General features: G+C 39.8%; 1 protein-coding gene across 1 annotated transcript; it reads left to right on the top strand.

The window, feature by feature from the left end:
- Positions 1-3,875: 3,875 nt before the first annotated feature.
- Positions 3,876-15,852, top strand: LOC103705489 (uncharacterized). The gene is made up of 18 exons (XM_088712838.2): positions 3,876-5,480; positions 6,218-6,289; positions 6,383-6,587; positions 6,681-6,795; positions 8,223-8,318; positions 8,430-8,511; positions 8,607-8,666; positions 8,748-8,800; positions 8,894-9,060; positions 10,067-10,277; positions 10,780-10,837; positions 10,979-11,035; positions 11,275-11,520; positions 13,723-13,787; positions 13,895-13,951; positions 14,040-14,133; positions 15,105-15,245; positions 15,324-15,852. Exons 1-18 carry the CDS (start codon positions 4,230-4,232, stop codon positions 15,435-15,437), a joined length of 3,144 nt encoding a protein of 1,047 aa, XP_088568964.2. The 5' UTR covers positions 3,876-4,229; the 3' UTR covers positions 15,438-15,852.
- The last annotated feature ends 252 nt before the right edge of the window (positions 15,853-16,104 follow it).

The following is a 16,104-nucleotide window of genomic DNA, read 5'->3' as shown; positions in this document are numbered from 1 at the left end:
TTAATAAAATATTAACATATGGGCATAGTACAATACTAGTGAAAATTTAATTAATATCGCAAACATTATGAAACTATGATTATTAATGATATTATTAATTTGTGGATTAATTTAGTAATACTAATGAAAAGTTTCTTATTTAATAAAGTATGATAAGCCAGCAAGCTTCTTATTAATGATATGGTATGGTTATTTGATTAAGAACCATATTAAACAAGAGTTTTGCTTAGTATCTAGAATAAAATGGTTTATGAATACCACTTGATAGAGGGAAAAATGGATCGTCCAGCCCACAACTAAAAGGCCGCCCAATTTCAGCCCAGTGAACACCAGCGACGGACGACTGAATCTTCACTCTGGCTTAGGGTTAGCTCGTCCTTGGAACTTTATCAAAAGCTCCACCAACTCCAGACATTCGCCAACTCCCCCAACCAAGCTCGAGGTACCTCCAAACGATCGCCGACCCGTCTCGACCAAGCTCAAAACACCGACTCCAATGCTACGCTCTGACCCTCGAGCTCGGGGCGCTCCTCCGAGCCCATCTCGGAACCCGGGAAGCCGAGCTACTCCTAGCATCTGCTAAGCCGACTTCGTCAAATGTATGACACGACTATCTAACGAGCTCGGCCTCGCCAACGACCACATCCATGTGCGGCCTACGCCCACCTATATGGTTGTACTTCACCACACTACCGTGTCACATCTCCGTAACCAGCCAACAACAGTCAGACGACACATTGACTACTCCGGTCATACCCTGCTGTAACTGTCAACATTCTACCGTTCTCAAGAACGGGCTATACCGCACGTCACCGGCCAGCCTGAGCTGCGCGCCATCCGGCTCAGAGCCACGCCCCCTCATGATGAGGACTGACAATATTTTTGCCACCTGGGCCTCTCCACCGAGGCTATAAATAGCTCGGTCAGGTAATTTCTAAAGAATCTTTTTGGCTGGACTAAATTTTTCCACTCTAACTTGATCGTTGGAGGGCCTTTACCGGGAACACCGGTGAGGCTTTGTGCAGGACTGCGGCCGTCGCGCAGGAGGTGGCTCCCGTCTTCGCCTTTCCAGCGCCGGCGGCTCCCTTGGCTCCACCGGCATGGTCACCCTCGGGCCAGATTTGACGTGCGGTATAGCCTCCATGTGTGGGAGCCGAGGGAGCCGCCGGTGGTTGAAAGGGGGAGAAGGGATCCACCTCCTGCGCGACGGCCGTATACCTGCACAAAGCTTCACCGGTGTTTCCGGTGAGGGCCCTCCGACGATCAAGTTAGAGTATAGTAGAGTTGGTCCAGCCAAAAGTCCCTTAGAAATTAACTGATCGGGCTATTTATAGCCCCGGTGGAGTGGCCCAGGTGGTGGAAGTACTGTTAACCCTCATTATAAGGGGGGTGTGGCTCTGAGCTGGATGGCGCGCAGCTCAGGCTGGCTGGTGACGTGCGGTACAGCCCGTTCTTAAAAATGGTAGGGTGTTGACAGTCACGGCAGGGTATGGTAGGAGTACTCAAGGTGCCGTCTGATTGCTGCTGACTGGCTATGAAGACATGATACGGTAGTATGGTGAAGTATGACCATGTAGGTGGGCGTAGGCCCGCACATGGGTGTGGTCGTTGGCGAGGCCGAGCTTGTTAAGTAGTCGTGTCATGCGTTCCTGGATTCCGAGGTCGGCTTGGCGGGTACCGGGAGTAGCTCGGCTTCCTGGATTCCGAAATGCGCTCGGTGGAGCGCCCCGAGCTCGAGAGTCGAAGCGTATCGCTGGGGTCGGCGCCCTGAGCTTGGTCGGGATGGGTCAGCGATTATCTGGAGGTACCTCGAGCTTGGTCGGGGGAGTCGGCGAATATCTGGAGTTGGTGGAGCTTTCGGCGGAGTTCCGAGGACGAACTGGCCCTGGGTCGAAGTAAATATTCAGTCATCATCCGTCGTTGGTATTTACTGGGCCGAAACTGGGCGGCCTTTTAGTTGTGGGGTGGACAATCCATTTTTTCCTCTATCAAATGGATATAATAAAAATAGAATATAAAAATATAAGAATTTAATTATTTTTTAAAATAAAGTATTGATTTTAATATTATGATACATTGTCATTATACAAGATTCTAATAGTATATGTATACGGTATACCCATTGATATGGTAAAATAATATTATGATAAAATAACAAGAACATGATATAACCTGCATATACTAAGAAATAGAAAAGTATGGTATCTAAGAGATATTTAAATGCAATATAGTGGGATCATGATCATAATAGTGCGGTAGAAATTAATAAAATATTGGTGTAATTTAATGATCCATGCGGGATATGAATAGGATACAGTATTAATAAAAATGTTTTTACATATATTGGCATATATTAAAAAAATATGATTATTAATAATATCATCCATTTTTTAGTACTAATGAAAGTTCTTCATTAACATGGTTTAAAAAACTAATAAGTTTCTTATTAATGATACCATATTATTATGAACCTTGTTAAATAAGAGCCTTATTTTTAATCCAGTATAAAGAGCTACAGCAACATATGGAGTACATAGTAAATGAAGAGCTCTGCACGAGTAATATCTCTATTTTAGCATATTAGATATCAATACATATATTAAATATATTAGACTATATTAGATATTAGATTGATTATCTTCCTATCATACAGTTATTTTTAGCTGACAAACAAATTTCAAATTCAAAAATATTAGTTGTTTGAAAGCCCATGTGGAAAAACGTAGTGCAATTCTTGCGCATCCAAAAATTCATATACATCAGCCCCCCAAATCCAAAACGGCTATGAAATTTTAGGATCCCCCCCAAAGCCACGGGAGCACCGTCCCTGGCCTCCTACGCTACGGGACCCACCCAGCCCAAATACGTGCACCCCAAGTTACCCCCCGTGTCATATGCCACGTCACCCACCGCCTCACTTCGCCCAATTAAATCCACGCATCATATCGTATTCCTTGTTTCCCAATCTACCCCGCTCGAGGATTCCCACGTCATCGCTAAGATCGAGCAAATGTTCGGGCGGCTCCCGGGCTTCCATTTCCCTTCCCGGAATACACCGGCCAATAAGCGATTCAAATCCCCTCGCCTACCCTTCCACTGTTCCACACCACAAGGCCTCCAAGAAATCCCCGTCCCTTCACTACGATGACCAAAATGCCCTTCTGGATATACCCAGTACCGACTCCACCTGGCCAAATAGAAGGCAATCGAGCGTCGGAGATTCCATAGAAAACCCATTATTTTCTCAGTCAATTTCTTCCCGGCCCCTAAGGCATGCTGGCTTTAATCATTCCCAAACTTCTTAAAAACCGAATTCAGCCTGACGCAAATAGAAGCAGGTCAAATTTAATTTTTTTCTTTTCTAGTCCCAATTCAAATATTAAAATTCATGGATGATGCCCCAAAAATATTGAAAACATGGACCCACTTGTAGCCAAGGTTGCAAGATTGAAAGAGGACTCGAAGTGAAGAAGGTTAAAAACAATTGATAGGCATGAGTCACAAATTAGGACGGACTTGTAAGTACGAAGCCACCTAACCTTAAAAGCTCAGGCATAATTATAAGAGAGACCTAACCCAACTGAGACTCACCAAGAGAGATGGGATTTGGTGTTAAAACCGTAAGCACGAAGCCAGATCAAATTGGCCCAGAGTTGGGCTAGACCGGACCCAACCCATCCCCCTATTCAGAAGCCTTGAACAAATTGGGACGTATTTGGCGCACGGTCCAGCTGTCAGATCTCGGCCCGGCATCCATCCGTTCCCGGTCGATCCTGTGCTAAACGCCAAATCCGAACCGATGTCGCCCGCGAGCCTCGCCAGCTTGGTCTGGCGTGGAGGGGCATTTTAGGCAACAAAAAAAATCACCTCGGGATATCCGCGCCATTTGATCCCTCGCTCCAATTTACCTTCGCCTTTCCCCTTCTGCCCCTTCACTCGTCGTCGCCTCCGGCGCCCCCCCCCCCCCCCCCCCCCCCCCACATTGCCATTAATATCTATATTCTAATACGATACATCTACATCTAGGTCAGGTTAGTGCTGTTCCCTCTCCGCCTCGCTTCCTCTCCCTTCCAGAAACCGTAGGCTCCTCTCTCCCCACTCTGCCCCCAATATAAAGCCGGCGAAAACCCTAATTCCCCAATTCACCACCTCCCGATCTTGGGTTCGCCCCTCGCCGCCGCTGAAGACCGCCCCCCGGAGCCCTAGTTCGTTGGCCGAACCTCGTGGCGATGGCGAACGGCGACGGCCCCTCCGATACCGAGGACTACGTGCTCCGCTCCGGCGTTCGATCTGGCCTTAAGCGCGAGTTCGCCTTCGCCCTCCGCTCCCAGGCCACCCTACCGGTGTCCCTCGGCCGCACCCGCTCTGGTAAGTCCCTCTCCTTCTCCCCCGCCGCCCTTTCTCGCGATTCCAAGAGGCCTAAAAAGGCCGGTGCTCAAGATCTGGCGTCCAAGGCTGCCGGAACGCCGTTGGAGGCGGTGGCCCCGAATCCCCCTCCAAATCTTTGCCACATCGAGGCAGAAGCACCAATTGTGGTGGATCATATGGATGAGGCCAAGACGGAGGCCCCAGTTGTGGTGGATGGGCAGGATGAGGGGATGCCGGATTGCGATCTGCCAGAGAATTGGTCTGTTGTGGAGAAATCTTCTCAGGTCGGCGTTCTTGATGAGGCTAAAGTGGATGGGGATACGCCCATTAAAAGGTATACGAAAAAAGGATTAAAGGTTACATCAGAGGGCTCGCCGGTGCCGGCAGTGGCTTCTTCGCCTCCAATTGAGGCAGCTGGATCTGTGATTGATGATAATGGGGCTGAGACCCAAATTGTGATTGACGAGAACGTTGTTTGCAAGACTAATGGTGACCGATTGGAGAATGGCTGTGCCTTGGAGGACCCAATTGTAATTGACGGTCAAGATGGACAGAAGATGGAGGGCACGACAGGGGTCACGAGGTCCTCATCAAAGGTCACCTTGCAAGAACCATCGACCACACCCCCTCGGCCAACATTGGATCAGGCAGGTTCTGTGGCGGCGATACCGATTGTGGTAGACGATCATGATCAATTGGAGAAGTCCACCAGAAGGTTCACGAGGTCAGCATTGAAGGACCCCTCGATGGAGGATGAAGTCTTTATCGTAGAGTTCCCGATGGTGATCAATGCTCATGACGGGCCTAAGGATGAAAATAGTCTCTCAGAGAAGCCTGCCAGGAGGTCTACAAGGCCGGCAATTAAAGCTAAAGAGGAAGATTCTGGAGCAGGGGAAACTGTGACCACGAGTAGTGGGTCTATTGTATCAGAGGACCAGAAGGCTGAGGCAAATAGTGAGGATGGATCTTTGAATTCGACGCCCAAGAAGAAAATGGAACTGAAGATGTCCAAGAAAATTGTGCTGACGAAGCTTCCAACAAATGTTAGGGACTTGCTCGGTACTGGTTTGCTTGAGGGGTTGCCTGTCAAGTACAACACCTCCAATGGCAAGGTATGTGCACCAAGTTTGTTGTTGAATTAAAGTTGCAGCTAAGGGTGAAAGTGGATCGGATGATATCCGTCCGAATCCGTTTTTGTATCCGAATCTATCATGATATGGATAAAAGTTTGAGCATCCAACTAATATATATATCCATATCCATATTCGTCAAATAAAATTGAATATGCATATTGATAAATAACTATCTGATCCGTATTTGAATATCCGATTTCTTTTGTAACCCTATTTAATTTTATATAGCACTCATAAAATTTCAAAAAAATAAATAATCATATTAACATGCTATTAATTTGATTTATCATCCATTTAGTAATATTGTTGATTCTATGGTCATAAAGTTTAATTATCCAATTTGTATCCGTATATATATTCATACTTTCGGTATCCGATTTATATTCTTATCCGTTTAAAATAAATATGGATTTGAATTTTTGCATCCGACTAATATTTGTATCTGTATCCATAGTCGTCAAACAAAACAAATATGGATATGGACATGCTAGTATCCGATCCGATATCAGCCTTAGTTGCAGTGATCACATTGCATGCTGAAACATTGACACCTTTGCATAGATAGTAGCAATTGGCTTAATGAAGTTCTTCCTTTTAGCCCTAGGTGCACTGATCATTTTGGTGCCCTGCTAGACACCTGATAAGCACTTTTTTTAATCATATTTATTGTCATTGTAATTTTGATCAGGATTTGTTTTATGGTATTGTTATTGCAGAAAGCTGTGCTTCAGGGCATGATAAAGGGAAATAACATATTATGCTCTTGTTCTTCATGCAATGGTTCCAAGGTGAGTGTTTCTTTTTCTTTCTTCATATTGATATTGGATAGACTCCTGTGTTTGGATATGTTTAGTCATCTGATATTGTTATGGGCATTGCAGGCTGTTTCAGCTTATCAGTTTGAACTGCATGCTGGTAGCACGAAGAAGCATCCATCAGATTTTATCTTTTTGGAAAATGGGAATAGCCTTCGTGATGTTCTAAAAGCATGCACGAGTGCTCCATTAGACATGCTGGAGGCTGCAATCCAGAATGCGATAGGTCAAACACCTCCAAAGAAACCAGTTACTTGCCAGAAATGCAAAGGTAAGATTTCATGCTTTTGACTTTCAATAGTGGATGGTATTTTTGGTACGCTTGGACCTATTCAGATGGATACCTGTATCTGATTATTCACAGAGTCATTTCTTACTGCACGCTTTGGGAAGTTTGTACTGCTGTGTGATTCATGTCTCAATTCAAAGCAGCAATCAAAAACTCCAAGCCCATCACATGGAACTGCTAGTACTGTGAGGTATGTCTCCATTAATTCGTTTTAGGCAATGCTTATGTAAAAACTTCTTCTTCTTCTCTTTCTTTATAATTATTATTACTTTTTTTTTCAAAACAATGCTGCTCTAATTTGTGTGTAGTTCTGTTAGAGAGGAATCGGGAGATATAAATTATTTGTATTCTTAAGTTGTTTAATGACCAAAACAGAGGTGGGTACATATACTCTAGTACTACCGTTGTGAGTTAATCCATCTAGAATAGGTAAGTTATGTATCAACTTCTGCCTTTGACAAGTATCTTATTTTCCTTCATTTTTTTTACATTTGGATTTACCTTCTTTATCTGGTTTCTCTTTTTCTATGATTACCTAGCTCAATTTCAGTCACCTTATCTTTTCTAGCATTTAACTACAGAATTTTTTTTTCCTTTTTGTCCATAAGTTTATGTACTTTATCAATAGGTCATTTGAGCCTCTTGCTGCATGTGGTTTGATGCTTGGCTGGTTTGCTAAAGATTCTAGTGTGGTGCATAATTAGAAGATGACAAGATCATCCGAATAGAAAACAAGATAATGTGATGGAACATGTGACATTTGATGCTATTTTTGTTGTATTAGATCTTTGAGTTAAAAAATCATCGGATTTAGTAGCTGTGGTGTATCTATATAGGTATCACTGAAGAACAAGTTGATGGTAAATTAGCAAGGTAATTTACCCAAGCTAAAGAAAATGAAAATAAAAGGGCATATGAAGGCTGTACTAGATACCTTTGTGCCTCCAATTTCATATCGTATTTGTTTATGATATTAGGTAAAAGAAAACACAATATATGTTGGCTTAAAGAAAAAGAGGAATAAGAGATTAACCAAACAACAGTTCTACAAACATTGTTTTCCTCTTATTAACATTTGTAAACATAAAGGTTTTACACTAAGTGTTTGAACTCTAGAATTTTTCTGGTGTCAACACTATAAATAATTTGAAAAAATATACTGAAGTTTTTTTTTATATATGAAAATACTGTAATATATAGTAGAAGTGTTTTTGAAGTTATCTGACTGTTGTTTATGATAGTTGCGGGGAAAACTGAAACATTGCACTGCATGCTTGACTTGAACATCTTACGTGTATTTTTTCAAGATTATTTTCTTTGAGTTAAAATTCATTTCTTGATGCATTCTTAGTTTGTGATCTATATTCCATATCTTAAGGGAAAACTGAAACATTGCACTGCATGCCTGACTTGAACATCTTACATGTTTTTTTTTTCAAGGTTATTTTCTTTGAGTTAAAATTCTTTTCTTGATGCATGCTTACTTTGTGATCTATATTCCATACTCAAGGGATTCTTTTTTTTTTTTTGCCTTGGGATGTCTTTGCCTTATTTATCTCTACAACATGCTTGCAAATTTTCCTTTTATATGGCTTTCATATGATTGTTGTGCTTCAGGTCATCGAAGACAGGCTCGTTACAGGATCCATCAGATAGCTCATCCAAGAATCTGCCACCAAATAAGAATAATAGTGGGGGAAAGTTAACCAGAAAGTCGGTATCTTAAGTTCATTTGTTAAATATTTGTTTTGTACATCTGGTTCTCTGTTTGGCTTTTTCTTTATTCTGCCATTAGTATCTGCAGTTGAAATTTCTGTCTGCCAGGGACTTACGGTTGCACAAGCTGGTTTTTATGAACGACATTTTACCTCAGGGAACTGAAGTAGGCTACTATGTCCGTGGAAAGGTTGTGTTTTTTAAGATGATTAGATGATTCTTCTTGTGATTTGCAGCCTTTTTTGTGGTTATGTGTTTAAGATGGTTGTCATGGTGATTCTACAGAGATTGCTTCAGGGTTATATAAAAGAGCCTGGGATATACTGTCATTGCTGCAAGACTGTGGTAAAATATGGATCTGTTCAAATTTGTTCTTTTTTGAATAATCCATTTCAAGGTTTTGACTTTCCTAATTCTAAATGGCAGGTGAGTCCTTCACTGTTTGAAGCTCATGCTGGTCGGGCTTCACGACGCAAACCGTGAGTTGATGATTAAAAAACTCTCTAACTTGTTGCATGCTTCCAGACATCTTAAAATCCTTATCACTTATTGCTTTTGTTCTGATTTTCCAGTTACAATAACATCTATACTTCCAATGGAGTATCGCTTCATGAATTGTCTGTGTTGCTATCTACTGGCCGAAAGTTGTCAACGAGTGAAACTGATGATCTCTGCAGCATTTGTGCAGATGGTGGAGATCTTCTCCTTTGCGATCTCTGTCCTAGGGCCTTCCACAAAGGTACTTACGTTGATTGTCACGAAGATTTTTTTAGTATCTCTCAGTTTAGAACATTACTTGTGTTGGTAAAAGTTTCATGCATACAGCAATGTGTGAAGGAAACAGCAAGCTTCTGGTGCGGTGATTATTGGCATCTTTAATGATTCCATTTAGATATGGGATTTGTTTTTATCTCTATTTCTGCTTCTGAATCTGTGTGCATTTGGGATCCGTATCTGGTGCAGTGTGTGATCCTCCACAAGTATCATTAAAATCCAGAGCTACAGCTCCATTTGATCTCATTATGGTTACCAGTCAACATGCTGCCTTTTGATATTTTACATTTATTTTATCTTAAGATTACGGAGGTCATTTTGGAGTTATATAGCATAACCTTGCATTAATTTTTTTCCCTTGCTATTCTGTTAATATGCTGCTGGCTGTCAGTGATTATTGATGTTCTGTTCGAGATATTATGCTGCATCAACAGTGTTATGTACAGGACATTATGCTGTATAATATTTAAAATCAGTGGAATGCTGATGCTTATGATTTGATTATTAGGACTGTGATTTTACATGACAAGTTTATCAAGAAAAAAAATATGATTAAACATCCTTAGAAAATGTTTTTTTCAATTTAATGTATCTGATGCAACAACACTCATGATTTTCATATGCCGTTCTGTTATTATCCTTTAAATCTATTAATAGACATGCCTATTGGAAGCATGCTTACGTAGATGAAGTTAAACATAACGAGTTTCTTATTTGTGTTACTATACATGTAATATATATATATAATATAGTTAAATTGTCCCTGTATACATCAAATACACTTTATAACTAAGTAGCATTCAAAAAAACAATTAGTGATTTAGGTTTTCAGATTGTACATGCATGCATATAGCATGCCAGACTTAAGAATACCCGTTACCCAATGTATGTTCAATCTATAGTTCCTTTTAGTGGGTCAATTTTGTAATATTATTTTTGTAATATGGCATCTGAGACCATTTGAGATGCAGAATGTATCGGTTTATCGAGCATACCCACAGGGGACTGGAACTGTCAATATTGTCAGAATCTCCGTCAAAGAGATAGGAGTGTGGCACATAATGATAATGCCATTGCTGCTGGGAGGGTTGCTGGAGTTGACCCTATGGACCAGATAAGTAAGCGACAAATCCGTATTGTCTCAACACTCAATACTGATATTGGTGGCTGTGTCCTGTGCAGGTTAGTGTTTTATCTATCATGAACTTGTATACCATTAAATGCTTTAAACTCCTAACAAAATCCAGCTAACTTGTTATTTACTGCTATTCATTCATCAAACTTGTTTGCTACATTAGTGCTTATGCTTCTTTGTGCACATTGAACCCATGTAAGCTGTGTGCTCAATTTGACATTTTGTTTACCTTAGACCTAGTTGCTAAAATGATTTTTCCCCTGCTGATCTGGCTGAAGTTCACATGCTGTTATTTATTAGTTGTGCTTTGGCTCCATGGAACTATTCTGTCCTCTATCATCTTATAAACCTAGAGGTCTCGCTGCCTTTTCTCATCTGTTGTTCTTGCTTCTTACTCTTTTTAACACAGCTTGCAAATAAAAATTGTGCATCTCCAACAAATGTTTGCGCGTCAGTTGGTCTTATGATTTGATAATTTTGATTCATTGTTGGTTTTGGACCTTAGCTGCTCTGATGATTTTCCTTCTGTTGTTCCTAAATATCTTGTAGGTGCCATGACTTTTGTAAGTCAGGATTTGATGACCGCACTGTCATGCTCTGTGACCAGGTATGGTTTTGATTCTCACTAGTTAAGCTTCTTTTGTTTTGTAAGTTGCATCCTTTCTCCAACTTCTACAGTTATTATTAGGTATTAACGCTGATGCTCGCTGTTCTCTTGAGTACTGTCTGAACTTTGTATTTGTTACAGTGTGAGAGGGAGTACCATGTGGGGTGTCTTAAAGAACACAAGATGGCTGATTTGAAGGTAACTACTTATAAATCTTATTATCCTGTCAGTAGGAAGTTGCATTCATGTAATCTTCAGTTTGTTCGAGCCTTTTTTCCCTTGTAAGTGGTGTCGATGCGCCTATAATATGGAAACATTTGAACAGACGAGGACAGATTGAATCTTAAGTTGAAAGTCATCTTAAAGTCTGACGCAAGTACCCTCTTAACCACAGAACTCATTCATAGTTTTGAGCTTAACTATTACCATGGTTCCAGGAATTGCCCGAGGGAGAGTGGTTCTGCACTTCTGATTGCACTAGGATTCGAACTGCTTTGCAAAAGTTGCTTGTTCGTGGAGCACAGCCACTCCCTCTGTTAGATGCAGATGTGATAAAGAAGAAACGTGAGAGCAAAGGTTTCAACAAGGATGCCAATATCGATATAAGATGGCGTCTTTTAAGTGGCAAAACTGCTGATGCAGAAAGTAAATTATTGCTTTCAAAAGCCGTTGCTATCTTCCATGTGAGTGCATATCAATCTGAAGTTTTCTGTTATGTTTTTGCTTTTGTAAAACTATTTTAATGGCTAATAGTGTTTCTCACAATTATCAGTAAAACTGTATGTTGAATAGCTTCTTGCTTCATGTATTATAAGATAAATTAATTGAATTGCTCGTTGGAATCAGACTGTGATGGGCAGACATCTAGGACGGACATCTAGGAAGCATGAAAACTTAAAATCACATGCAGTGTCTGTATCATAGTGGTTCCCTGTACTTGTCGGACACTTCTTGGATATGTGTCCTATATTTGCAATAAGTATTCTTTTTTTCAAAATTTTAAAAACACTTCATATACTTTTTGGATTCGTTTGAGATACTTCCTTGATACCTCCAAAATTGAGGCGTAGGTTCATTCTTTTGTCTGTGAATATAAATTTTAAAATATGAAGTATGGATTATTGTCTATGGAATAACGACTAAATGATGATCTTGTAAAAGTTAATGCTGCCATCTAAAGTATGGATTATGTTATTTTGGGACCTACTATGCTTTATGGATGCTTTGTTTATACTCATACCTACATACACACATAGCCATACATGCCTGCATACATGTTTATTTTTTAGTTTATTCTTGCCATATCATATCCTACCTTTTCCATATTGGTGTACTGTGTTGTGTTGTATCTGTATCCTGTTTCCCTACCCATGCTTCATAGTTGGACATAGTGGTGCATAGCTTAGTTTACTTTTGGAGAAAAATAATATATATCCACTGAAGGTTTCTCTCTGAGATATGTTTTTTTGAGAATAATATCACTAATTGCGTGTAAGTTCTTTCTGTAAATGTCACAGATTTGGTAGTATAGATATGATGTGTAGAATTGATTCTTTTTTATAACCATGTTTTGCTTGGTTAACTATAAGTTAATAATTATAGTTTCTTTGTGTAAGGTATGAGTTTTGTTAGTTTCATCATATCTTAAGATGAGCAAAGTTGGCTCTGGGTTGAAACTTCAAAAATTGTATATGTTGGAAGTTAATGGTTTTTCTAGTGAAAACACTGTATTTCACTAATGAGTTTAAAGAGTGTCATCATGGTGGTTTGCTTTTGTATGAAGTATTATTTGGGGGTGGCTCAGTGAGAACTTTTATTAGGTAAATTTCTGGAATGGTCATTTTCTTCAGTTTATGGTCACTACAGAATTTGACTGTTATAGGGTTTTGTTCTGTTCACATTTTGAAGATCAGATATGCTATACATTGTCTATATGTTCTGTAAAGATATATTGACCGAGGTGTTGGTGCATGGTCGCATATATGTAATTATGTAAATATATGCACACATATGTTATCTTGTGTAAGGACGATTTAGATCTGTAGCCAGCGAGGTGTCAACATGAGGCATGTTGGCTGTTATGCTGCTGACATGGTGTAAGGTTAATGTTTGCACTATTTACAGGAAGTGATGTAAGTAACCTTTGCGTGTTTTTCACAATATTGTGTTGTTCTTGTGGTGTGCTGTCTGTGGGAAAACGTAAATTTTGGTAATTACAGAAATAGGTTTCGTTTTCTGTCTGAATTTCTGGTGTCTTACTTTAAGCCTAAATTTAGCACTAAAGCTTTTTCCAGCTGGGCTTTGTTCCTGCTTTAGAAAATACTTTCGGTTAGAGCTGTCAGTGAGCCAGGGCTAGTTTGAATAACTAGAAATGGTTGTGACCATATGAATTGCGCAATAGTGGGAAGTTGAACTTGATGTCCATTTATTATCGTGGAAGTGGAGATCTTGATGTGAATAAGGATATTATTCTTCTAGCTCGCCTTTGTTCTTTAGTCTGTTGCTTCTTGACATACATCAAACATCTGATGGTGGCAATGGTAAGTGGAAGAGGAACATATACCATTCATGGCTCCTTAAGTAATTGATACAAAAGGGGTGTCATTTATATGGTACTGTATATCTTTAGTATGTTCCTTGTGCTTGCAATTGTTGTAAAAATCAGTATCCAAGTCTTGGATGATTCTTTAGAGTTAGGACACCAATGCAAGATGAGTCATGGAAATTCTGGGTGAACTGTCTTGATATATTTGAGAGCCTGATGACTGCATTTTGCTTGTCCTTATTTTTTGAAGCTTAATTATTTCATTTAATGATATATTCTGTGCTAAACTTTTGTTGTAAAATTATGGTTCCTTTTTTTCATTTTTATTGTTGCTTTGCAGGAGTCCTTTGACCCAATTGTTGATGCTATAACTGGCAGGGACCTTATTCCTACAATGGTTTATGGGTGAGGGAAAATCATTCAGTCTGTCTTCACTATATTATTTATTCAGTTCCACAAAATTTACTTTTTTTGTTCTTTTTAAATGAATTTTCTATGCTATTCCATGGCAGGAGAACTGTGAGAGACCAAGATTATGGAGGGATGTACTGCGTATTATTAACCGTGGGGTAAGAGTTAATTGATACATAGGAGCTTATAATTGCTGTTAATTGGCTCAATAATCTAACAATGTGCCTGAATTTGGTTCCATCGCAGTTCATCTGTGGTATCTGCTGGGATTTTACGTGTTCTGGGAAGTGAAATTGCTGAGCTTCCGCTAGTTGCAACAAGCAGAGAACATCAAGGGCAGGTGAGTTTGTAAGCGCTGGTTCAGATATCTTTCCATTGGTGCTACTTATTGTGCATGTGTTCAGGAACCTTAAAATGGATGTAGTTAAGCTGGATTTTACTTATCTAGATTTGTCAAGGTTTTTCGGTTGGTGACATTGAACTCATTTTTCCCCACTAATTATTTTTCGGGATTACTGGAACATAAGTAACTATAATAAGTTAATTATATTTTTAAGACGATTGACTGAATTTGTTTTTGTTTGTCAGCACTGTAATTTGATTTGTTATTTAGTCTGACGGAATGTTTTTCATCAATTGATCTTTTTTTTCTCTAAAAGAGATCTCCATTTGTGTTAATGTTTTTCTGAGTGGTTTGTTCTGCATGTGGGTTGCATATAATTTATGCAGATAAATGTTCTATGTCAGCATGAAGTATGAACTATGGATTTGCTTCAAGGCACATTTAATTTATTGTCTTATGTCCTCATTATATGATTCCTGAAGATGAGCTCATTTTCCCCAAATGCAGATGAACAAAACATATGGTTATTTTTCTTGGAAATAGTTATGATCATTTGTATTTCAAGAAACAGGAATTACCATAGAAATCCTTCCTTTTTGGACTATCCACTTGAAAACTCTCTTGCAGCTTATGCAGCAACTTTTCTACATTCTAGTCCTTTGTCGGGACACTGAGTTTTAGACGGATACCTTGTATTCAGGTGGAAGGTGTGCGTAAGTTTGTGATCCAGCTGACAGTATTTATGTGCTGTGGATCTGTTATAGTTTTTCAGGATAATCAATTTTTTCATTTCTGGTTGGTATATCGTGTTTCAGGATGTTAGGTTTTGGACAGATACCTTGTATTTGGATGGGAGGTCTGGTTAGGATTGTGATCTGGCTGAAAGTTTCCTTCGTGCTGTCGTTCTGTTCTAGTTTTACGGCCATGCATCATTTTATTGCTGATTGATATATTTCTTTTTTTATCAGGGATACTTCCAGTCTCTCTTTTCTTGTGTAGAAAGACTTTTGGTAACTTTGAAAGTCAAGCATTTTGTGCTTCCGGCTGCTGATGAAGCTGAATCTATCTGGACACAGAAATTTGGTTTTACAAAAATATCTTCAGATGAGGTAGGTACTGTGCATTTGCATTAACTGGTGTTTGGTAGTGTGCCAAGGCAGAGGATTGATGAAATATTTATCTCTCAGTTGCAAGAGTATTTGAAGGGCGCCCGAACAACAGTATTTGAAGGGACATCGACACTCCATAAGCCAGTTACGGTTCCTCAGGTTTGTGGTCAAGGAAGGCCAGGGAGCAGATGAATCTTATTGCCCTTTGTGTTCTGGTCATGTTAGAAGAGCCACCTTTTGCAATGCTTTTTACATCGCATGTACATACAAGGATTAGGGAATGTACAGGAAAGAGTTGCCTCAGGTTGTTTTTGGCTAGCGGATCTCATGAAGACAAACTTTGGGAGGGAACATAGGAATTGCTTAATGTTATCGAAAGGCCTGGAAAATGACATCAGGCAGCATATCAAATTTTGAGTTAATGGTTGTCCTCTTTGTTTTGTGTTCCATTGTTCTCTTTGTGATTTTGCTAAATTTAGAGAACAGCTTGTATTGCCAATATTTGATATTCACCTTGGTGCATTTTAGATGAGTTATGGAACTGCCATTACTTTTTGGGCCTGTAGTTGGGATAGAATTAGTCTGAGAAAGCCAAGTTCACCGTTAATATTTATGCGTTTGCAATTGTCATATAATGTTGTTTAAGTTCAAACTGTGGATTAGCTATTGGTTTTTGGGCCCTGCACAAGCTGTTGCTAGCGGTGAGATTTTGGTCATATTGAGCTGACCTATCGTGTTGCGAAAGGTGGCATCCCTTCCAGCACGCTATCATCATCGTCAGCCTGAACTTGTAACATTAAAATTCAAAAATGGTGAATTATGAAGGATTCTGTAACAATAGAAGTCTTATCTTACTCAC

Source organism: Phoenix dactylifera, chromosome 16 (assembly GCF_051530095.1).
Source record: "Phoenix dactylifera cultivar Ajwa chromosome 16, Ajwa_hap1_PhDact_Kaust_v1.1, whole genome shotgun sequence".
Classification (NCBI taxonomy): domain Eukaryota; kingdom Viridiplantae; phylum Streptophyta; class Magnoliopsida; order Arecales; family Arecaceae; genus Phoenix; species Phoenix dactylifera.
Note: the sequence above shows the minus strand (reverse complement) of the source record. Positions and strands in the feature narration are given on the sequence as shown.